Here is a 24,801-nt window from a genome sequence, read left to right on the forward strand (position 1 = left end):
AGAAAAAGATTTTGCGCCTTAAAGAGGAAGTGGACTAGCAGAGGAGGCAAAATGCTGTTTTTGAATAAATATTTATTGAACAATATCTAAAAAGTTAAAACAAGTGAAAGCTATAAATTTCTATGCACTTTTTGGAGCAACCTTTGGAAAATATGCTTATACGTGCACACATTTGAATGTTTATGGCACAGTGACATCACAGCTCTCAGAAGACAAGGTATCAAATAGGTAGCATATCAGCAGCATAGCCTGGAAAACAATATAAAATGAACAAACTTCAAATGTATATTAACACATTGTTAGGGTTATTAAGCTGCTGAGGATGTGGTTTATTTAAATATATTAAGAATAAAAAAGAATCAAAAGTTGATATTTTTCAGGTGTACCTCTTTTTCATTTTCTGGGAAGACAATGCTTTTCCCTACTTGCTCCAGGTCTGGCCTTTCCTTGTAAATCCTGTTGCAATAATGCAGAATTTAAAAAAATAAATAAACAAAGTCTACGTTTATCAAGTTTGTTTTTCCTCCATACCTTTTAAGAATCAGGCCAAACTCAGTTGCGATATTTTCTCTTCGGAGAGCCACGATGAGACAAGGAGTTGAGTTGATCTTTTGAGAGCATAAGAAAACAGCCAAAGTCAGCATCTGACTGCACTGTCTGCATGAATTTATGGTCCAAATAAACCTGTATCAAGGTCCCATTCCTCACCTTCTCCCTTATGCTGCTTGACGCTTTAAGTGTCTCTGATATATGTTTTTGCTGCTCATCATCTAGGATGCTCATCCTTCCTGCCATTAGATGGCAGTCTGATCCCAGCACCTGCTCCACTATCTCCAGTTGGGAAGGCACTTGGCTGCCTGGTGTAGCGTTCAAGGGTATCAGCAGACAGGTTGTTTGCCTGTGCTTCAGGGACCCTAGTACCAACAAACAAGCAAAACAGAACATTTGTTTGCATACAGCTTACAAAGGTTACCTGGAACTGAGTCATATTTCAACATCCTTTCCAAGAGAACCTCTGCCAAAAAGATAAATCATTTAAAGGGACATATTTGCTTAAAAATAACTAGTGAACCCTGCAATGTTCACTGTTGTCAATTAAACTGAGTCATATTTAATAATGGGGAGATGTGGATTCATTAATATGAGTACATGGCTAATGCGTTATGATTAAAAGGCATAGGTGCTCATAGCTCTGTTTTGTCAGCAACAATACCGTATAATTAAATAAAATATTAAAGAAAACACCAGAACCTCCATTTGGTCGTGACTCAGAGGAGACTGAAAGACTTTCCTGAGCTGCTTGAGTCAGTGTGCAGCTCCGCTGACGCTCTACGGAGGCTAATGGGTCTGAACATAAGCTGAGTATCTGGGGAAAACAAATCATCTGTTTTTTAGCCAAAATTACAACCCTTGTATTCAACATAGGATGGCTTTGAAGTCTGGTTACCCATGTCCCGTGTTTAACAAGCATACCTGCTCCTGTCTCATTGTGTTGGTCTCAGTACAGCAGAGCCCCTCAGGAAAAAACCTCCTCACATCCATAATTGCTTGCTGATACGATCCTGATCCTGTAACGGTGGTTACTGACATTTTAAACATAATACTTACATGGTAATCCTGTTCTCGTGTACGAGTATACAGGGTAGTGATCACAGAAGCTTATAAGTAGGTCGTACCATGACAGGTCATCCACATTGAAGAGTCCTCTTGGCTCAGCATGTCCAGCAGCCTCTTCACAGCATTTTCTCCCTGAAGGCAGAGAGCCAGCGAGGGGCCAGAGCACAGGTTGTGCCCACTTTCTGCACGCAGCAGTGAAGTAGCACCACTTTTGTCATGGGTCACTACCTGTATGCCCACCAACGTGAGGCCACTCTGCTGAAGTTTGCTGACTATTTTAGTGAGACTGTGATTCCAAGCTCGTGGTTTCAACAGGCACACGGTGAGCAGCATCTGTGGGTCTGAACAGAAAGTTAGCAGCTCTGATGTATCACTGAGAGCACCTTTCATAGAGAACAACAAACTTACCGGGAATCATTTCATGCTCGAAGAAAAAAAGGGAGGCTTGTCTGAGGGCCACTTCAGGTGTGGGAGACATGAGGACACTCAGGCTTTGAGGACAGTCATGCGGTAGGAGCTTCCTCAACGAAGAAAAATCAGCAAATCCTCTCAAAGCACACACTAGAGCTGGAGAAGACATCAGCGTTTCCATGCTGGTGTAGCAGAGCGGATCTCCCACCTCATACGGGCTCAGCTCCTGGGCTTGAAGTCGAGTCAGCACAGGAAGCCACTTCAGGCTGAGGAGCCTAAATCTAGCATGTTGTTCATCACCTATAACATTAAAAAAAAGTATTGCAATCAATTAGAAACAATAAAGGTAATTAAAAGAATTGTGATGAGGCCAAAAAAAATCACTCAGAATGAGGTTTGTTTAGCTAGTTGTGCTCTCAGATACTTCTACCTTCTTCTATCAGCACTCTGTTTAGGAGGCTGAGGCCTTGGGTCAAGTCCTTCCCACACAGAGTCAAAACTACTACCTGCTCCATGTCAGGTCTGAATGAACACCTGTGATGAGACAGGATCACACTGGAGGGATTTGGCACTGCCCACATGCAACTAACTACAAAGAAAACATATATAAGTAGAGAGTTACAGCACGGGATCGTCTTCTCGTATCTGTACTGACCATAAACTGCTTACCAAAGTTTTGGAATAAGTTCTTGTTGATCGGTACAGTGTGGAAACACAAGCTTGGCTCTGATGTGTGAACACCATCCTTTCCTGAGTGAATGTAACCCAGAAGCTTTTGAGCTTTGAATTCTTTCATTAGCACTGAAACATATGACAGTTGGACGAGATTATGTTGACAGCAAAGACTTCCAGCATTATAAGACACACATTTTGACATTTCACGTTACAGAGATGAATTATGTTATAGGGTTGAGACAGATTTTGAGACCTGATGGTAGACCGACACTGTGACGCGATGCATTTTCTTTTCTCAGCAGTAACACGAGACAGTGAGAGGGCAGCTCTAGCTCTTTTTGATCTGGAGTGGAAGCAGGTGGACTGCAGAACACAGATGCCTACCAACAAATTATATATTATTATATGTTTTACTGATTAACTTGTACCTATGAGTAAAAATAAAGTCATATTATATTTCTCTTCTATTATTATTGTTAGCATTTTTATTATTATTATTAACCCTTATTTAACCACGAAAAAGAATAACTCAAAGGACAGCAGTACAATAATAATGACTAATTATTCAGGTTATTCAAGCAAAACATTTGAAACCTGAACTGCCTTAAATTCATTTGATTCCAGCAGGAAAGAGCTGCATTTGAATGCTCTTTTTCCAAATTCAGTATGAACCTTTGAGACAGATAGAAGGAATAATTCTTGAGACCTAAGACAATCACTTTCAAAACCTTTTTTGCTTAGATTTGATTGATTAGAGCTTCTCTCTCTAAGACTCTGTGTACTGAGCGAGTGTCTTGGTTCTTCTACCTGGAAGCTGCTGAGGCCCAGGAGGGAGGCCCCGTGGCTATGAACCTGCAGTCTCTGCAGCCCTCTAAGACTGAAGCCTCTGCGTTCACATACAGCCAGCACTTGGCCATAGCAGCATGGAGGAACAACAGGTGACACCAAGAGGAGGAAATCAGCTACACAAATTAGGGAGAGAAAGAAGAGGAGCTCCACTCAAGTAGAATGTTTTTATCCTTGATACAAACAAGGACTTTGACTCAGGATGATAAAAGTTAAAAATGAAAGGTAAGCACTGACAAATTTTCCCTACTGTGACAGTTTGGACTTGCTGAATTATCATACCTTTAGTTGTGGCACACAGGAAAGAAGATGATCTGCTTGGATTGGACAGGATGGCTCCAGCTCTGTCATCTGAAGGCACACTTCTAAAAAGAAAATGTTAGGTAGCTGATTCTAAAAACATCACACTGTAACACTTTAAAATAAGCTCCAGTCATCCCCACAGGATTACACCAACACCCATCAGTTAATGGCATCAATTAAATGTAATAAATACCCTGGAATTTGTCCAGGGTGGTGGAAAATGTGCAATAATCAGTTATTTGATAAAAAAAAAAACTTCATGGACATAGTTCAAGAACATTTTCCACACACCTGTTGTGATCCTGTGCACTTCCTCCCTGCAGTCTTCCTGAAAACCACAGGCACAGCTCACTGTGGACCTGACTGGCCAGTTGGGGTGAATAGATGAATGGTGGTTCTTGATCTCTGCAGTGTAGACCATCGCTGGAAGTGGTTTCTGCCTTTTTGGGCCGCAGAGAATCTAAGGAGCTAGTTATGTCCTTCAACAAGGAGTGGGCATAAGGACCTCGGACTGCTAGAGTAACAACGGGATGACAGGGCTCATGGTCTCTCAGACTACCCGCTGTTCTACCTGAATGAGAGGAGACGTTTTCAAAGGCTTTTTTTAATCAGTAAAAAAACAAGCATCCAGGCCAAGTGGAGTAACTTTAAGCACAGATGGTATTAGTTATGTCCTACCAAAGCGCTCACTCAGAAGCTCCTGTGGTGGATAAAGCAGCCGGAGACCACACACATCGAGTCCTGAGTCTAGGACCAGCTGGAGGGTGTAGTGTGTTAGAAGAGGATGTTGAAAGAAGCCACTGCACCCCAGAACAACTGACACCTACAACAAAGTCGAGTAAAAATAAATTTAGTCCCTGCTGTTCCTCTGACTCTGTGCTTCCTGCAATCAAAAGAAAGCCGTTAAAGAAAGCACAATTACTCCTGCAGATAGCACTTTTAAAGACACCCCGCTCACCTCTGTGTGCACCTCCTGTGTGGTCTCTTTCCCCTTAAAAGCACGATCCCGAGTTTCCACTGTCTGCCAGTAAAAACCTGGACTTAGACCAAATGTCCTCTCTATGACCTAAAAAACAAAAAACAAAATACAGTGAGCAGGAAGGAAAAACATCTGAGTGCTCTGATGTTGGGAGTCTTAAAGCAACCTTCCTGCAGCAACCCACCGTTTGGTTGGAGGTGGCAGAGATAAAACAATTTAAACAAGATGAAGGGAGGTGGATGGGAGAGGTGCAGGGTCGCTGGTCCAACAGGTTTTTAAGGTGAGGCAGCCAGCTGGTAATTGCAGTGAGTGAGGTCTCAGAGAGGAACCTGCAGACATTATTATAGAAAGGTGCATAGACGTCTGTGTCCCGTTTCTAGAAAACAAATATGAGATCTGCGTCACTGTCAAATTCATGAGACAAAGGCTACATTCACACTGCATGCCTTAGCACTCAAATCTGAGCCACGGTTTACATCCCTTTGTTTGTTTGCCCATTCAATAACAAAGCTTTCACATACTGTTTCTGATGCAGTGGCTATTACTTCTGTATTAGGTGTCAGGATGCCGTTAAAGGAAGGAGAATCTTGACTCTGACAATAAAATTCCTTCCAAAAAAATAGCTAAAAAATGTTTTAATGTGAAAAGATAATCACAACGAGTTTATATCCAAAACATCAGACCACTTTGTTGAAGCGATAGCCTGTGCAGCTGAACTAGAGCCAGGCCATACTTTCATGTCATGCCAAGTACCATGTCACTTTATCCTTTATTTAAGCAGGCAAAGCATTAAAAAAAATTTCTACAAGCATTTTACAATGCCAATCTGGGAAAGGGTAGAGCCTCTTGAGGAACTAAGTTAGCTTCAAAGAAGTCTCAAAAGCAGTAAGAGTCGCTGGTAAAATTTTGCATCCTGGTGGTGAAAGTTTTAGCTAAAAGTTGCAGGGGGGTAGTTACAAAAAAGGAACTGTGTCTGCCAGCACATCTCCACTCAACTCTCAGGTCAGGTTAGAGACCGGTGACATGAATTCTGATTTTACTGTTCAGTCTGAACTCATGATGTACCTACAATCTTTGCAAACTATATACAGACCTGTGTCTGATTTAGGCCACAGACTGAATTGGCTCAAATCAGAATTTAAAAGATCAGTTTTGTGCAGTTTAAATGTTTTTTTGTGTGTGTAATTTCTTCCTCTTTTGTTTTGCATGTACCCTTGCTGGATAACAGTGACGAGCCACAATTAAAACATGCAAAGCCAGTCCATCTTCTGTCCACAGCTGGTGAAGTCCTGCAACCCAGAATGGGACCTTTGCACTGATCTTGTCTTCACTGCTACGTGGCTCTGAACCGACCTGACAAAACATGAACACAGAGGGGAAAGAACTCAAAAAAACAAACTACAGTATGGCTAACATAAGAAGATAGAAGCCACTGTCCACTAACCAGAGACAGAAACCATGCCACTAAAGTGTTATAGATGTGCAATTTGGTTGCAGCTGGATATTTTCTCTTCCCATGTCCTCTGTCTTCTATCACACCAGGACTGCAGAGGTTGACTTTCAGCAGCATGGAGCCCTTACTTTCAATACCTGCTGGTAGTGTGCTGATTGGCTCTTGATGAGATGCTTCCTGAAAAATGGGAAGTAGTAAGTGTAGGGAAATGCACTGTGCATTTACTCTGAATTAAGTGACACTTACAAACTCATAGAGAACATCAGTCATTTCGGCAGCTGGCTGCTTCCCGGACACAGATTTGGTTGGACAATGTTTTTCCAGCTGCCTAAGAGTTTCCTGGGCTTGTTCATGGTGAGACGCCTTCTTAACCCGTCGTCTCAGTTGGTCCCTAATAGTTCGTCATCATCGCGGTTAACATATTTGTTTATAAGAGTTAATACAAATAAAGGCAAACAAAACAAACTCCATACCTCTGCTGTTTTGGTTCTTTAACTAAACTTCCTAAAACAGTTTGTGGGCTTTCCACTTCAGGTTCGGATTGTTTATCTACCCACAGATGTTCTGACTTAACATCTGTGCTTGCTTCCACGCCGAGCTCTGGATGACGCATACGTTTATCAGGATATTTATTCTCATTTCTATTCATCTCCCTTACTTTTTTAAGCAACATACTCTTTCCAGTCTCTTCCCTGCAAGCACAGCAATGACAACATGAGCATGAAGAAAACAAGCACAACTGAAGTGTGACCAACGTTCCTGACGCAGGATGTATTTACCTGCCTCCCATATGCAATCCACGGTGCACTTTTAAATTGTTTTTCTTTGCAGGTGATGTTTTCTGGTGAGTGTTGTTGTGTTTGGCTGACGTCTCTGATGGAAGACTTGGGGATGTTCTTGCTGGTTTTACTGAGGGATCAGGGCAACGCAGGTCAATATAAACAGTGGAACATTCCCGGTGGCTTAACTGCAAATCTATTCCGCACTTTTCCACTGATCTGCTCGACATTCTATTTTCTCTGCAAGAAAAAGGTAGATTATTATAATAATATTATCTTTAAAGGCTCACGGATCCTGGGCAGTGATATGACTTACTTGTCGGAGTCTGGACTCACAGGTTCTAACACAGACGCAGTCTGATTCTTACAGAAAGCAGCTAATTTCTCCATTATATTCTCCTGCAACTTGTCTGTGCCACCACCTGCAAAACAAAGATTCAGTTCATAAACCTGTCATCGATCACTACAGCCTCAGTGAATCGTTTCATAATGACTTACCTTGATGCGTTTTCAGGGGTGCCACTGTTACATGGGGTTGCAAAGACAGCTTGTTCTCTTTTAGATTTTTAAGGGCATCATCCAAGTCCCACTGGTCAAGGCTCTGAATGTAAGTTTTTAGAGAATATTTACTTGCATTGTTTATAACTGCTTTCATATGATGTTTTTCTACTCTTCAAACTTACAGCAAGTGAGAGAACAGGGCAACCATCATAGGATTTCACATTTTCCAGGTCTGGTTTTAAAGAGGCCTTCAGCTTGACTCCTTTATTCAACACCTCAGAATTATCCTCACCAGCACCCGCCTTTAATGATAACAAGAAAACAAAGTACATTTAAAATGCTGTGGCTTTATGGTGCTGTGCTCTAACCAGACCAGTATATCCCACCTCAGCATCATCCACACAGGCTAATGTACTGCTTTCTACAGTTTCTCTAACATCCATCGTTTTGCAAATCTCTTCAGATAATGGTTTTGGGAGCTCCTGATTGAGGGAAACGAGACAAATAAAAATAATAAAAATAAGAAATAACAATGATCATTCAGAATCAGAATCACAGAAACAGAGGGAAATTGAGTATTTATTATTATCATTCATGTCATCATAATCAGTCATTCGTTTGCTTGGGTTTCATGATTTTTCTATCATTAAGAATAAAAAAAAAATATTCACTGACCTCAAATTCAGCATCTACTGAAAAACTGTTGAAGTCCTCAGGAAGCTTCAGGGAAAGAGCAGCTGGTCTTTCATATATGGCGATGATTTCGTCTTTCTCTGGCTATACAACGTTAAAACGGCATTAATTGTGTAAATAAATAGTTATTAGCGGACGTTAGCAAGATTTAAGTTTAAAAACACAACTTACAGGTGAAAGGTCAAAGTCCATGGTAGGAATATTTGGTTTAACTTTCTCCAAAATTGAATTCCAACACGAAGAACGGTTAAAATCCATTTATAACAATGTATAAAAAGAAACTAATTTAAAGTAAGAACGTTTTTTGTGTTGTTGGTGTGTCTTTGAGCTGAATGTGTAATTGCTAGTCCCTGGGTACTTCTGGGTTACCATTGGAAACGAGAAGCTTCACAACAGTGTTGCCTTCAAATGCTGCCAGTAATTCCCATACTGAAACGCGAAAGTTTCGCGAAAATGTGAAAGCAAACAAGTACTAAATTGGCATAGTGTTCCAAAGTTGCGTTGTGTGTGTGTTAGGGCAGGTAAGCTCACCAGGATGTAACTTTTCTAAATATAGGGAAATGTTCTTTTTATGCTGGCTAACACTCTTTTATGACCTTTTAAACAGGAATTTTCCTAGTTTGCTAGCTACCGTGCTAAAATTGCTTAAAGTTATAGTTTTCATACAGCTGAATAAACGTCAAACAGAAAACCGATTAAACAGAAGTCTGAGATGATCGAATATTTACGCCAGTGTCCTGTTATATTTTAGACAGAAAGGAGCAGACGGCTGAGTTTATTTAACTCCACCGAGATATCTGATGACGCAAAACTGAAGGCTAGACCGTCCAATTTCACAGCCGCTCACTTCCGGCCTACCGGGACTTCGGAGGACCCGGCCCACGTAGACCGCGAAGGCGGGGTCCTCAGGTGGATGCAGGCTATGAATTTGGACACCCCTACAGGTGCTGTGCATAGCCATACTATACCTACTATTTCAAGGCCTTCATACGATTTTACAGGATTGCTTGATGTTTTTTCTAATTTTAACTAACCAATACTCAGACATTTTTGATGCATTTGTTCCAAATTACAGATCCTGTTTCATTTTTGTGGTAAGCCAGGCCAGTGAAAATGCCAGGATTTAATCTGTGAAATGTTTTGAGTTATTCATGTTCAAACATTTCTTCAAATTTCAAAGGCCCATGATGATGATGATGATGATAATTATTAATATTATTATTTTACTTTGCTTGAAATTACTGCAATTAAAGTACTGTCGGGCCTTATCATAATCTTAATACGTTCTGTGCTAAAGTTAAGTTATCTGTGTTACAGATCATTTTATAACTATTTTAGCAAAAGTCAATGAACCACATTTGCACATTTGAAATGTTTTATTAAATATCTCAGGCAAACTCATATCCATATGAAGCACTTCAGCAAAGGTATTACAAATTGAGCTCTTCACATTCCATCATGCTCTCTAATACTAACATAAATTGATGTGTCACAAAGCATTGTGAAGTTGCTGCATCACATTTTGTTTTTCCTAGTGTTGACAATCTGCCAACTGTCATCACATTCAACCACAACCACATATTTAACATATCTAATGAAGCAAAAGGAATATTGGTTTTCATGGGATTTCCTTTGAAGAGAATCCAGATATGTTTAGAAACAAATAGCATTTTCTGTAAAAGCATGAGATGGCAGGAGCTTATCTGTTAATAGCTATATAAGAACATGAAACACATTTCAGTATTGCAGTTTTGATGTTCAAATCAAACTTAAGTAATTTACAATGTTGAAATGCTAATGCTGATAGCAGAATTTTAACCAACCAGCTCCATAAAACTGTCTTTGTAGTGCAGCTTAGCAGTTTTGGAAGTGTTCACCGTCCACATCCCGTAAGTCCTGACCTGCTAGGCGAGGTGGGCTGGTGCATGTGATGTTGTTGTATATGGTGATTGTCGTATCAGGCTCTTCACCTTCTGCGTGGGTCTCCACTAGCCGAGGAATCACCTGTGACTTCCTCAACGCGTAGTTTCTAAGTGGGAGGTTGCTGCAGTCACATTTCCACCTGTTTCCAGACAGTAATAGTTTTTCTATATTATCAGAGAAGTCTGGGGCCAAGCTTGTTAAGGCATTATCTCTCAAGTCTAGGTAGCGCAGCCTTGGAAGAATCTGCCTTGTGCCATTTTGCAAAAACTGTCTACACTCATTGTTGGACAACAGCAAGTACTCCAAATTCTTGAGGCCAGAGAATGTATGGGTGGTGAGAGCACCCAGCTTGTTGGAACTCAGATCAAGTCCCGATAAGCCTACCATATCCACAAAACTCTGGTGTTCCACAACAGAAATATTGTTGCGTTGCAGAAATAGCCTCCTTAAACCAGACAGTCCTCTGAAAGCTTGAGTTGTTATCTTAGTTAAGCAGCCTCTGTCCAGATGTAGGCTGTGAAGCCTTGGCAGACCTTTGAACATTTGGTCTGGAAGAGTGCGGAAGCAGCTTCCAGAAAGGTTAATGACAGCCACATGAGAGAGGCCTGTGAAAGCCCCCACGTGTGCTTCCTGCACTTGATTGTGTTCTAGTTCTAGGACCTCTAAATGGCCAAGATCTTCGAAGATCCTATCCCCCAGATTTCTAATCCTGTTGTAACTCAGTCTTAGTTCTTCTAGGTACTGCAGATCACGGAAAGTTCTAGGCCTAATTCCAGTGATAGAGTTGTGAGAAAGGCGAAGTACATGGAGATTGTGCAGGCCAAGGAAGGTGTCATCATGTAGAGAAGTCACTTTATTGTTTGTCAGATCCAGCCATCTAAGTGACTTCATGCCTGCAAAAGCTCTGGGGACCACTGTTAAAATCTGATTCTGTCCCAGGTAAAGCTTTTGCAGTTTAGTTAGTTTAAGAAACACGTTGGCTTTGATCACCTTCAGGTAATTTCCTGTCAAATCTAACTCTTTGAGCTCACCAAGGTTTTGAAAGAGCTGTGGCTGCAAGTAAGCAAGTCTGTTTCCTGCGAGTATCAGCTCTCGCAGACCTTGCAGGTCATGGAAAGCTGTCTCAGGTAAGACCGTTAATGAGTTCCAACCTAGGTTAAGAAGCCACATTTGTGAGAGTCCTGCAAACAGTCTTTCCTCAATGCGACTGAGTTGGTTGTTATGCAGACTAAGTGAAGCAAGGTTGGGTGTATTCTGGAAGACTGTACCTGGTAATACCCGGAGGCGATTCCGCTCAAGGTGCATATGTGCTAGTGACCCAAGGCCCTTGAAAGCCTGAGGGTCAATAGTCGTCAGCTGGCCATTCTGAAGATTTAAAAAGTCCAGGTTGGTCAAATCCCGAAAAGCTGCGGCTGGGAGCGTTGTAAACCGGTTGCCATCCAGCCAGAGAGAATAAGTGGATGGTGGCATGTCAGTTGGTACTTGTGTGAAGTTGTGAAAACTGCAGTACATGTTGAGCTCCGAGATGAAATCATCGTATTGACAGGTGCACACCTTAGAGCAGGGAATGGGATCTTCAGCCACCTTCTCTGTAGCTGCTGTGTCTGACTGTGGAAACACCAGTGATGTTCCCAATATCCAGACTACCATCAGAGCAGTGATTTGCATACTAGCTGTGGAGAGAATATTAACATGTAAATATAAAAATGTAATACATAAATTCATTATAGAATGCAAAATATGGTTAAGAAATAAGAAATAAACATTAAATTATAAAATTGTTAATAGTTAAAGGCCAGAAAAGATTTACCTTGAGTTTCAGAGGTCATGATTTAAGGCAGACAACCTGTGTAATAGTGAATGACTGATCCTTGTGCAACTGTATGTTGAATGAAAAGTCCACCAAGCCCCCAAGCTTCTTTTTTTTTTTTTTGGTCAGGTCTACTTTTTCTGCACCATTAACCCATTCATTTCCGTCAGAGTTGTTAGTAAGTACATTTATTCATGTACTTTTTCTTAGAATTTTCAGTTGGGCTTTCTAAACCTTTCTTCCCAGCATCAATACTGATCATTTCAGTGTCATAATAATAGCATAATAATAACAAAGTCTGCAAAATGAGAATATTTTAGACTTTCCATTCCTCTCTGCGGTTTTTGCTGTGCTGAAATTTCTCTTTTTATGTATCTCATTTCTTTGTAAGCTTTCTAAAATATTGTCAGCCCAGGTGGCTGGCAGAGTCATGCCACTGAGTGCATTTACTGTAGATTTTAACTGAGATACAGTGTTAAAGAGATAAGATTACACAGTGCACTGAGCCATTGACTGAATTTATGACGTTTTTCAGGTTTTTTTTGTTTTTTTTCCTGCTTATAGGTAACCCATTATCAAAGGAACATTTGTCTAAGGATAAACTGACTGAACATATATTTCACTTCCAAACTTAAACTTGGAAGCATACATCATATGCATATTAAATATGCAATAACATTTTGTCATCTGTTATTGAACAATACTTTTGGAACAAAGCTGTTATATTTGAAAAAAATTAAGATGTATGTGTTTTGACAAAAGCTGCATGTGACATAGAAACTGACAGCAGTGCCAGAAATGCTTCATTCACAAAGTTCATAATGTAGGATGGGGTCAGTTCCAGAGGTCAATTTCCTTATCAATGGCTGTAATGACTAACTTTGTGTTTGCTCTTTTTCCTCATATCTGAGATCTTTAGAGAACCATGCTAAAGCTCTGAAGGCCAAGCAAATCTAGATAGTACTGTGTGCTTACTCATTCATTTGATTTAATTTAATTGGGTGATTTTCCAACACTGAATTTTTAACAATATGAAGACACATTATATTACATATATAGTGACTATTTGCTAAATATTGTCCACTGCTGCATTCCACAAATAGGCAAAATATTATCTGTTAAGAAGTGTACGTGATGTGCAGCACAGCCTTCTTCAGTTGTTGATAATTACATCTGGCAGATTTATATGTTAATATCAGTGATAGTTATGTTTATTCCAGCATTCATCTAAATCAGATGGAGCTTGGTGTGTGTATTGTAGTCTTATTTTATATTTGATCTAAAATACACATTTTTAAATGATCTTTAATAGACATTTGTATTGATTAATACATGTGGCACAAAGTTAGAGTTTGCACATCGTTTTTTAGGTATATAATAATACTTTTATGTCCCACGCTGAAAAGAAATGCACTCCATATTTCTCATATGAAAGGATCATGTGTCCTGACTGAAACCTTTGTCATGCCTGCAACTCTGATAAAGGCTGCAGAGTGTACAGAGATAAACAGCATTAAAACGTTCTCTTGCCAGTAGAGAGCACTGCTGGTTTGCTGTTTTAATCTTGGTCAAACAGCACTGTCTTCATCTGTGGAAGCCTTTCCTATACTAACCAAAATGGTTAATGCTTAATAGAGTATGAGCAGCAGCGATAAGCAGATCTATGGATTTTGCTGTGTCTTTCTAGGCTTCACTAGATCAACCGTGGAAAGCAGCTTTCTCGTTCTGAAGTCAATTTCTTTCTTTTTTTTCTTTTAAATGACATGAAAAGAAAAAAAAACTTGGAGAATGGCTGCTGCACCGAGCTGTTCTTTGATTTTTGCATCGCTGACAAACACCTCTGATTGGCTCCTTCTGTGGCATACACAGAGGTTTCCAGCTTGGTCGGTTGCTATGAGCTCACTTGGTGGAGGAGAGGCATCTTAATAGTGAGCGGGAAAGCCTGTCGCTGTGGTTGTAGTATTTTGACTGGGCTTTGTCTTGTTTAAGGAAGAATAATTTTCTCAAATAACTCTATATACATTTTTTTTATTGTTTAGCAGCAGATAAATTGGCTAGAAAGCAAGAAGTCAATCTAAATTAAGCAGCTGGATGCTGATCCGAGTTAAAACTAATATTAATTCTGCTACTCTGCCAATAATTGAGATTGCCAGTTAGAGAGATAAAGTATTAGAACACATACACTGTAGCTAATGAACACACAGGCTTATCCTACTGCAGCTATGTTAGGCCTGTTTAACTTAGACTTTTGTCATTATCTGGATACAGAAATCATACAAGTTTAAACTGAACTGGGTTTTCAGGGATTTTTATTAGGTTTAACTGTTTTGGAAATATATACTATTCTACATTGCCTGTCCATCTATCTGTCTATTGTACATCATTAACAGTAAAACACATATATCTAGTCACTCTCATCCCATCCAATGACCTACACTTTTTCAGCATCACAGTAAAAAACAATTAAACATGCCTATTTAGCAAGTGAAGATGAAAATTTGTTGCTGTGCTTGTTAAAGTGATTATGACTCAGACTTTAGTACTTTGTTTTTTCTCTGTGTTTTTTTGTTTAATTGGCTGGTATTCAATTCACAGTCCAAGCTGATTCACCTTTGAAACCACACAACTTATCTTGTTGTCTTTTCAAACATAAAACGCTATGTGACAAGCCAACACTAAAAAGACTGTGTGCGGTATTAACTGCTTCATTTTAGAAAAGCAATGACAGACAAAAACCACCAGAATTCTAAAACGAGTCTAAGAGAAGTACATAAAAACCAGCTGAATGTAGTAACTTCGGTGAAGAAATAGCTCTATCAAAAGAAGAAGAAAAAAACAAGCTGTAAAACCAAAGATTACTCCTCCTGTGCTGCTGTAGTGGGCCTCAGGACATGAATAATGTTGGACCCTCCTGCTGCTCTCATCTGTTGCACATAACACAGTGGAAAACAGCCAAAAGGAGCACTTTCATTTCTGTGCTCTGTTGCTGTAACAGGGAAATAACTTTTTACTACTAAAGAAAGGTTAAATAACTGATCTCTTTTCTTATTCTTATAATCTGCTATTAGGGAAGTGGAGAGACTTTAGTGACCCAAATTGTTTGATTTGTCTCTGATTAAAGTTGGAGCGACACATAACGATAAACATATATAAGAGCTTCATATGGAGTGACAGTCAACACTGCCATCCTCTGGTCGATTGTTGCACTCCTCCCTTTACATTTTAAAAACAAATTAATAAAAGAGAAACGTGTTTTATCTGAGTTTAAATCATTGTTCAGTTGCCTTTGGTTCAGTACTGCTCTGAAAGCGCTGCCACCTCACCCTTTGACAGTAAAAAGACCCTCAACACCCCTGCAGTGGCTATTAATAACACCCAGGGCTCACAGTCAACTTGCTGCTTTCAAGGAGGAAAGAGAATTCAATGACTCAGTGTCCACATCTGGAATCTGCTGGAACTGGCCATTTTTTGGTAATTGACTGTGATGATGTGACCAAATCATGCAGCTGAGGACCCAGATTAGATTTCTATTGTTCTATTGTTCTATTTCTATTGCTGCCATAGCCAATCGAATGCCTATCTATGCTTTTTTACATGCCGCCTGTTACAAAAATATACTTTGTTCCCATATATTTAGTTTAAGATAACACACTCTGACATATATAAAATTGTATTTTTGCACCAACAAGGTGATTTCTAAAGAGCTATTTGCTGAAAAGTATCAGACCTAAATGAATGTGTACAGCAGATGAACAGTATCTGAAGATTATGTCCATAGAAATAGAAATGATCAAGCAAGAAACCAGACACATGACGTGAGAGATGAATCACAGGCTTTAGCTGATCCATCTAATGTCAAGGGTGGCTGTCAAGAAGCCATCCTTAAGGAAGGGAAATGAAACAAAAGTTTATGTATACCAGATTAGACTAGGCTTAGACTGAAAATCAGGGGTAAGAGGTCTGATAGAGTCATGAATCCAAATGAGGTTTTTGGTTAGAACTGTTGTCAATATGTACAAGATGCGACAAGTATATTTTATCTAACATTATAATGAATGCCTTGCAGTAAACCTTGGCTAGCAGACCTCGAGTACTTAAAGATTTATTGCTGCAAAAGCTTTTATTTAAATGCTTTTTATTTTTATTTAAATGCTTTTTTTTGTTGCTTTTTTTACACCTGATGCCCTTCTATTTCTATTTATTAAAGAAAGAAAATGTTTTGCAGTGATAGACAAGAATCCTGACAAGGTGAAAAAATAGTTTGGCTACTTCAGGGTTAAATTGATTTATAGTAAACTGCTATCACACATGTCAATTTATATATCATCAAAGAAAAAGCTCTGAATTGAAATGAAACTCCATTGAAACGCTCTCATTTTTTTCCCCTCACTGTCATCCTGCCCATTTAGCTATGCTCAGGGGATCCAGGATGAAACTGAAACAGCTAGACAATGTCAGTTGAAGAAGACAGGTGAAAGAGACACAACCAAACACTAATGTCTGTGTGAATTAGGCAACTGGGAAGAGACCTGGATCTCATTGAGAGGAGGGAAGAAAAGCAGCTCCTGAATCCCTGTAGAAATGCAGATAATCTGAAGCTTCATTTAGGTCTCTCATTCATTTTTTCTTCATTTATACCTTTTTTTTATCTTCACATGAGTAAATGCAACTTCATGTGACCAGCGTAACCCAAAAATGGAAATATAAAGGTATATTAGCTATTTTATATATTACTAATAAAGCTACATATCAAACATTATAAGGACTTTGTAATAACCTCCCTTTCAAATGCATTGGTGAATGCTGTTTGAAGGGTATGGATTTGATTTGCAGTGGGTTCACTTGTATTGTGGTCCAATTTTGGAGGCCTGTGGGCCAGACGCAGGTGGAGCAACATTAATAGTGACATATCATTGATCTCCTTTGTCTAATGTTAGTTGTCGGCTTGTCTGCAATTTCGGCATGCTTCCTAAAAGTTGGCTTTGAAAAGTTGCCGCAGACCCGATCTTGATTGTGTTTTTTTCCTACATGCTATTATTAATGGAGAGTGTCTTCTGGTAGTTCATGTTCATTTTTTTGAGGAGACATTTCCCTAAAAAATGCCAAAACTTTACCTTTACTCAGCAACTTTAGCAGCGTGTTTGTGCATGTCACATCAGTTCTCCAATTGACAGTGAAATTGGCGCCTTTCAAAGCTTTCTGCCAGAATCAAACAATTTCCTGTACTGCATCCTTGAAAAGAATTCTACATTCTTATCTTCATACTTCTTAACAACAAAAACTCTTTGCACTGTCTCTCTCGTTCAAGTCCTCATCGCTATTGTGACATTTACTATATCTTTGGACCTGTCACACTACAGTAAGAAACCTTCACGCGTGGCAGTTTCCTTCTTTCAGTTGGTCCTGCAAACTTTCCTGACATGCCTTTTATTTAATCTTCAACAACAATGTTGAGATGCTTCAGTGGTCGTCTACAGTTTATAAACAATATATATTCCTGAAGTGGTAAAACACGTAAGATGCTTTTCTATCTACTCCTGTCTTTGTACGTAGGTCAAGTCAAAAATGTGTGTCAGGGCAAGACAATAGAACTGGTTTTGTGTTAGCAGTCTGTAGCCCGCAGCTCCTGCTCTACATTTAAGGCAGTAGAGTGTATAAATGTGGATAGAAGTGTAGGTCAATAATAAAAAAAATAACACTGTGCCTATGGGACAATGGAAATATTTTAATAGTTCCTTTTCTTAGACAGCTTATAGCACATAGATATCACTTTGGCTTTATCATACAGCCATGAGAGGGCTTTAAAGGGTAAAAGGCAAGATTCTACATTGTTTGCCAATCCATTGCAGAGCTAAAACAAAGACCTTCTTGTTGTGATACAGCTGTGCAGCATGCTAATCATTTCAGAGTGAATATACTCACTTTTAGTATGCCCTTCATATAAGGAAACGTAGTATGTCTTTATACTATTAACAAGCCCATAGACCATCCTTGAGGTCTTTCTTGAAACAAAGCAACCAAAACGGCCCATTGATTTGAACTTTTTTTCAGGCCCCAAAATAGTGGCACCTCATCAAATAAAGAGGTTAATTCCAAAACAATCCATTACTACTTTATTTAAAACTTTAATAACTGGGCCTCAGCAGTTGAATTGCCTAATGTCTGGATAAAGAGATGTTATTCTGGGATTACTGGGAAAAACTAAGAGCATCTCAAAGCAGTTTAGATTGGTAAAAACTCGCAACATGCGCTTCTTTTTCTTCAGATTTACTTTACAGTCAGAATTCCTTACAGACAGTGGATAAATGAATTATTAACTAGTCCAACAGTAGTTTCACTGCAGAAGAGCTCGTTTTTGCTGACAACATGGGTTCTGTTTCTGCCTTTTGAATTCTGCCAACTGCTATGCTCCTCTGGAGAAATATAAAGCTGCTTTTTCCCGTCTTGTTTTATTGGGGCTGTAATTTTCTAGCTTTGTTTCTCTCCTGAAAGAGAATTGTTACTGTAATGGGCTGCTGTCACTTATTGTTAATGAGCAGTGTAGGGACGCGGTTTTTCTCCTTCTTATTTCATATGCATGCAGTGAAATATCTTTGTTTTGTTTTCTTTAACTCTTAGAGCGAACTGTAGGGAATTAAAATATAAATTATCATCAAAATAAATTCCCTTTCTAAGTGTGTGGATCAATAGAAGTTGGCTGATATGTTATTTTGTTTGTTTGTTTTTTAATTTTGCTCTAAGGATGGCCTGCTACATTTCAAAATAAAGTCAAGAATTTTATAGTGCTGGGTCTATTATGTGACTTTGCTGCTTAACCATCACAGAGGACTTTTGTGAGGCTGCCAAAGCAAAGGTGAGAAACCTTTCATGGAACGGGTGTGAAAGAAAGAAATGAGATTTTTGTCTCCGAGCACAAAAGGACCTAAAAATTATATGCCATGTCTGCAACCCGAATGAACTGCCACCAGTAAATGGAAAAAAGATCAGCTGACACAGAAATGAAGGAAATTAAATTAATACATCATATGACATTTTTAAGTCCATACTATTAAGCTGCAGAGGACTTTGCAGAAATGGGGTACATATCATTGCTAGCTTTGTCAGTGTGTTAAAGTGACGGCAGTATATCAGTTTAGACATAAATGACAAGGGTGGCTTTTGCATTACTGTAACTACCTGCTTCATTTAGGCATTCATTTACATTGTCATTAGATTGAACAGTACATGAAATGGCATTTAATTAATGAGGTTAGATATTTGAGAGGTATGATATTTTGTGAGCAACTCATAAAGACACACAAGATGTCTTTGCAGGTGACAGAAAAGCTTTGTAAGTAGATATATGTTAATGAGCCGCGTGCAATTCAGAATTGAGTTGTGTTGAAGGTAGTATGTCAAATTATTGGAAAGTTTGAATTTTAGTACAAGTGGAAAAGTAAACCATGAAATAAAACACAATAGCATGTAGCCTTGGCTGATTTTACAGAATTCGTGATGGCGTGTACTCCACCTCTTGCTCAGTGTTAGCTAAAAAAAAAGGTTCCAACCCCTCTACAACCCTCGTTGGAATAATGGTTAAGAAAATGGATCGATGAATGCCTTGATTGAGCTTGCAGAATAATTTGGGAGCCGGTTTAATTTTCTTGTGAACCAAAGGGTTCCCAAGCATTCATTTTCAAAGTCACTGATATTATTAAGCTGCAGAGGACTTTGAAATTCATCAGCTTGCTCTCAGTTGTCACTCCCCTCTCTGTGCCATTTCTTGATTAACTAAGCACTCCGCAGAGGATCAGACACATTTTCAAGTGCTCTAAGTTTATGTACATTTACATTTACTCTCATTTTACATAATTGCTAGATTCATAATTTGCAATTTATTATTAAGTATGCAATTAGGGTAGATTGCTTCCAAAGGACTTCATTTTGTTTTTTGTTTTTTAAGTGTCATGGGTACATTCAAGGAGAGATTTCAGAAATAAAATGGTTTCTGTAGATGCTTAAAAATTGCTGTGCTTACAGCTGAAGTACAAGAGGGTATTGTTAGACATGGCTGAACAGAAATAGAGGGACTTTTAAAGTCCAAGCTTCTTTTTGTGTCTCTTTTACCTTTACAGCAATGACTTGGCCCATTTAAAGTGCACCCAAACTGAGGAACAACTCAAGCTCAGAAGTAACAAACTATAAAAAAAATTATATGTTCTTTATATTGTAAGGTAGACCCTACAATAAAAGGAATCTGTCTGTAAAAGGATTCCAAAAGGACCTGGAGTGGTTTGGCAGTTCCTGGGTCCAAGGATAAGCAAGGTTTGAAGGACAGGTGGGGAAACAAACGATCAAATATAAATCTTAAAGCTGTAATATTTTTAAACTTACTTTCCTTAGAATTTCATATGTGACTTGGGACCAACACGCAAACAACACAGGAGGTCCAGGTGTACTTATCTCACAGTCACACGTATGCTTTTCTTTGGATTGACTGAAATCTCTTAGTAGATGACAAGCAAGAATACTGGAGTAGAATACTAAAATACTGGAGTAAAGAAAAAGCAATCTGGTCTTTGAGGATTAAAGAACTAAAATGGTTCATGTAAGTCTTGTAAGTCTCTGTAGGACAAACGAAGAAGGCTGATAGAAAACTGTATTTAAATCTTCATGAAAGCACAACACAAGTATGCATTTATAATACAGTTAATTCCATATTTAGTGAAATCTTAACTTTTAGGTAAATTAATGAATTTACAATTATTACGTTCACACTGATATCATTATGTTATCTTACTTTTATGCACAAAAAACATAAACAGCAGCACTCACCGTTATGATTGAATCAAATCTTCAGTGTGCAGGAATACAACACCCAAAATTTGGTAGAGGAGCTGAAATAAAGCAACTTTCATTAGTAAGGTAAAACACTATGAACCCAAGTTATCACAAACTCCAAAGGTTTTGCATTGCTTCTCTGAGGTAATCAGAGTATCTCAACTGTGCCTATCCCCAAAATAACACAATGACCTTTCTTTTGACTTGAGCTAGAGGAAAGACTTCCCTGTGTCTCTGTCTGCTGTCTAGGCATCTCTCAGAGGAGCTCCACATTCCTAATCTCTGTGTACCTCCCTTCAGAAAGTCTCAGATTGTGCTGTTTCATTTGCTCCACAACAATCTAGGCTAAGTTGCTTTGCAATTGGAAATTTCTTCCTCGTTTAACGTCTAGCTTGGCTGCAGCACAGCTGAATGTGTTGTGATCTTTTCTGGCCTTTCTCAATTAACATAGCTGCCTTTTCATTAGAAATGCTGCATGACTTCTTTGCATTAAGGAATTGTCATGAGAAAAATACTCCAGTAAACATCTACTGGTATTGTAATGCTCTTTAAACTGAACCTATAAATACTTAACTATAGTGTAGCATATTTCAAAATGCCTCAGCCCTCCAGGTACATCAAACCAAAGAACACCTTCACTGTATTGCTGTTGCTTAAAAAACACCAATTGTATTCATTTAAATGCCACAAGTGCATTTTTCCTGTAAATACAGAAATCGCCCACATTTCCTCACTTTATGACTCATAAAAGGTAGTTATCAGCTGTTTTTTTTTTAATAAGCATCAGCTCATATTGAATGCATCTGCAGCAGAATATGCAGCCTGTTCACTTTGTCATGTCAGCGACTATGAAATCTCGACAGCTTGTCATCTGAAGCTTCTCACTGGGCTCCTATTTTTATTGCAGTCACAAGGGAAAAAAACTGGCACAGTTCCTCTCTGTTTACTGTGCGCATAAAAGATATGTATGACTGTATGTATGTCCTCATGCATGTAATTGTTATGGGAACCGATTCTGCAGTCAGAAGTCAAATCAACTGAGTAATTGAATAAGACATGTTAAACTTCCCTTTAGTCCAGCAATGCACATTTCATGAACCCCAAGAATTGTATCACTACTGGTGTGGAAGCAGAGAGGGCTTACACAATCCATTCATTGTATAATTGCATTCTTATAATTGCGTCTTTTGTCTGCTGCTGAAGCCACACAGAGCACCTGAGTAAGTCTGTTTCAAACCATCAGTCAACTGTTCTATTAGCCTGTTGTTGGTGAGCTTGATGATAAGGTTGAAAATTATCACATGAGAAGAGGGTTTTAGTCAAGATTCTGCGAATATGCTAGTGTGACCTTAGATACTAACAGTTACTAATCCGATAGTCTAAAAGTACTTATTCTGAACGTTGCCTGCTGATGTCACTATCCTGAACAGTAATATCGGATAAGCTTTTTTGATGCATTCATTGAGTCGCCACTGACTTTTTTTAGGATACTGGTTAGGTTGTTGTCACGTGCTACACAAAGCTGAAGTTGCACGCATGCATTTGGCCTCATAGTTGTTTTGAGTTAACCCTCAGTAGATATGTAAAAAAAAACATGTGGATGTTAATCTAACCCTAAACAGGTTTTCATTATTTTGGTGATGGATGCTATAAAGTCAAAATGCTGCATGGTCAACATATAGTTTGGGCCATGAGTCTGTTCTTTCCTTTCCTATTAAAAGTGGTAAAAATCTATTTTTTATTACATTGCTGGTGATTTTTGATTAGAAAATCAGATAACAAATATGAAGTGAAACTAATTCAAATAAATATCATTTTATTGGGGAAAAAACAAGATTTTCCTAATGTTAATGTGTTAAGGCCCCTCCTCTACAACACACTGGATACTTGTATTGCCAGCATTATGTTAAAGTGGATTTATAAAGGTTTCACTATACTGTGTGTTTAATGCACAGCTAACTTTTTTTATGCAGGATTATTTTCTTTATGAATTTATTTTTAGTCATTTTATATTCCACTAATACTTTTCTAAAATGTTTTGAGGATGATCTGTTGAAGCTGTTGAAGCAAAGATTTGTTTTTCAGTGAATGTCTTATAGAGTAGTTAGCCTGCACAGCTGTATTTTAAATTACACAATCAAAGCAAAAAAGAAATCGATATGAACACCAGGGCTTTGGTGATGCTGATGACTTCTCTGAGGACATAGCCCAAAAGATGAAGTTCTGATAGCTGAGTAGTTTTTGTAAAGGACTGAAACATTGTTACCACTCATGTTGAAAATATGCACTCTACTCTGTGTGATTATAGCTAGAAGCTGGTGTACTGTTACTGTTATGAGTAATGATTGATAAAAATGATGGGAATTATTGAGTGAATTATTTTGCTTTCTCAGTTAGAGAATGCCAAAAAATGACTTTAAAATTAAGCAGATATTTAAGAAAAGACCTCTAAAATAAATTGAACTTAATGACATTTGAGTTGTATGTGAGATAATAAGCATTTTGTTTTTCACACCCACTTTTTTCGGTGAAGAAAGCTGAACATTTCTTTTATCTGCATACCACAAGAAAGATAAACCATACGCATCTATTTGTATTTCTGCTTGAGGTTTTATTCAACTCTGTCGCTGCCCAATTTTAATTCTTCCCAACATGTTTTTTTTTTTTAAGTAGATATTCTTCCCAACATGTGGGTTTGTGTAAGCAGAACTATAAAACTATGTTATAGTGGTTGACTTGTAGATGATTCTCTGAGTTAAAACCTTTGGCATACTTAATTTTTTACTCCAATGCATTTGCCTGTTTGCAAGTTCGAACTGAAACGTACTTTTCTCCCCTGTGGATGGACTGTTGTTGCATTATTTCATGTTTGAAAAAGCATGCCGTTTTTTTTCTTTTTATGTCATTGCTGAAGTTTTTTCTCACCATAGCTGTGCCCTTTTATCTGACTGAATTAGGTTATTGTGCTGATTTAATTTCCAGAGGGAATCACATTGGTGGAAGGAAACATGATTTGCTAATTAACAAATGTCTCCTGGCATTTTCAAGTAAATGACAGAGCTCCCAGAGGCTTGTTAACACTCAAGTTTTGATAGAAATGCAAACTGTAAACAGTAACTTGTGCAGGATGGATTGAATTAAGTGAAAAGAAGAGTGAACAGCAAAAGGATTTACTTTGTGGACTAAAATGCTGGGGCACTTATAATCCAGGAGGGGCCACCTTCTCCTCCTTGAGTTGCTCTGCGTTGTAAACCCAGGTTTAGAGCTCTCCTGCTATTGAGTCAGCAGAACGTTGGTGACTTTTACACAATGTATGCCTCCACACTTTACAACCCCAACTCTGGTCAAGCTGCTGTGGTTCCTAAACACTTCCACTTTGCAATAATACCATTTACAGTTGATCATCAAATATATGACAGTGGGACTGGAAGTCAAAGATTAAGAGGTGTAAGTGTGTACAGGGAGTGCAGAATTATTAGGCAAGTTGTATTTTTGAGGAATAATTTTATTATTGAACAACAACCATGTTCTCAATGAACCCAAAAAACTCATTAATATCAAAGCTGAATGTTTTTGGAAGTAGTTTTTAGTTTGTTTTTAGTTTTAGCTATTTTAGGGGGATATCTGTGTGTGCAGGTGACTATTACTGTGCATAATTATTAGGCAACTTAACAAAAAACAAATACATACCCATTTCAATTATTTATTTTTACCAGTGAAACCAATATAACATCTCCACATTCACAAATATACATTTCTGACATTCAAAAACAAAACAAAAACAAATGAGCGACCAATATAGCCACCTTTCTTTGCAAGGACACTCAAAAGCCTGCCATCCATGGATTCTGTCAGTGTTTTGATCTGTTCACCATCAACATTGCGTGCAGCAGCAACCACAGCCTCCCAGACACTGTTCAGAGAGGTGTACTGCTTTCCCTCCTTGTAAATCTCACATTTGATGATGGACCACAGGTTCTCAATGGGATTC

At 38.6% G+C, this 24,801-nt stretch overlaps 2 protein-coding genes across 3 annotated transcripts; both read right to left on the reverse strand.

Annotated features, from left to right (window-relative positions):
• Nucleotides 1-55: 55 nt before the first annotated feature.
• LOC113020483 (uncharacterized) lies at nt 56-8,999 on the reverse strand. The gene is made up of 28 exons (XM_026164501.1): nt 8,429-8,999; nt 8,240-8,341; nt 7,951-8,046; nt 7,747-7,866; nt 7,562-7,664; nt 7,380-7,485; nt 7,064-7,303; nt 6,758-6,976; nt 6,531-6,675; nt 6,276-6,461; nt 6,044-6,184; nt 5,016-5,207; nt 4,811-4,918; nt 4,531-4,675; nt 4,144-4,423; nt 3,832-3,914; nt 3,511-3,665; nt 2,957-3,083; nt 2,698-2,829; nt 2,459-2,617; nt 2,026-2,328; nt 1,677-1,958; nt 1,474-1,568; nt 1,252-1,366; nt 709-914; nt 532-608; nt 387-456; nt 56-249 (listed from the first exon to the last, which is right to left on the reverse strand). The coding sequence occupies exons 1-28, from the start codon at nt 8,513-8,515 to the stop codon at nt 181-183; spliced, it is 4,143 nt and encodes a 1,380-aa protein (XP_026020286.1). The 5' UTR covers nt 8,516-8,999; the 3' UTR covers nt 56-180.
• A 619-nt stretch (nt 9,000-9,618) lies between these two features.
• On the reverse strand, nt 9,619-21,030 carry igfals (insulin-like growth factor binding protein, acid labile subunit). 2 transcript variants are annotated; one of them, XM_026164511.1, is made up of 2 exons: nt 20,805-21,030; nt 9,619-11,853 (listed from the first exon to the last, which is right to left on the reverse strand). In XM_026164511.1, the coding sequence occupies exon 2, from the start codon at nt 11,846-11,848 to the stop codon at nt 10,112-10,114; it is 1,737 nt and encodes a 578-aa protein (XP_026020296.1). In that variant the 5' UTR covers nt 11,849-11,853; nt 20,805-21,030; the 3' UTR covers nt 9,619-10,111. The 2 variants fall into 2 exon arrangements, with proteins under 2 accessions (XP_026020296.1, XP_026020295.1); XM_026164510.1 differs by lacking the exon at nt 20,805-21,030 and adding an exon at nt 11,991-12,074.
• Nucleotides 21,031-24,801: the final 3,771 nt, after the last annotated feature.

Source organism: Astatotilapia calliptera, chromosome 4 (genome assembly GCF_900246225.1).
Source record: "Astatotilapia calliptera chromosome 4, fAstCal1.2, whole genome shotgun sequence".
Taxonomy (NCBI): domain Eukaryota; kingdom Metazoa; phylum Chordata; class Actinopteri; order Cichliformes; family Cichlidae; genus Astatotilapia; species Astatotilapia calliptera.

What these genes read in the sequence shown, in the direction of transcription:
- LOC113020483 (XM_026164501.1), bottom strand. Translation starts at nt 8,515, where the DNA reads ATGGATTTTAACCGTTCTTCGTGTTGGAATTCAATTTTGGAGAAAGTT. An exon ending in CAGTAGATGCTGAATTTGAG is followed by an intron (nt 8,047 to 8,239) that starts GTCAGTGAATAT and finishes TCCCTCAATCAG; the next exon opens with GAGCTCCCAAAACCATTATC. An exon ending in CAGTGTCGGTCTACCATCAG is followed by an intron (nt 2,830 to 2,956) that starts GTCTCAAAATCT and finishes CATATGTTTCAG; the next exon opens with TGCTAATGAAAGAATTCAAA.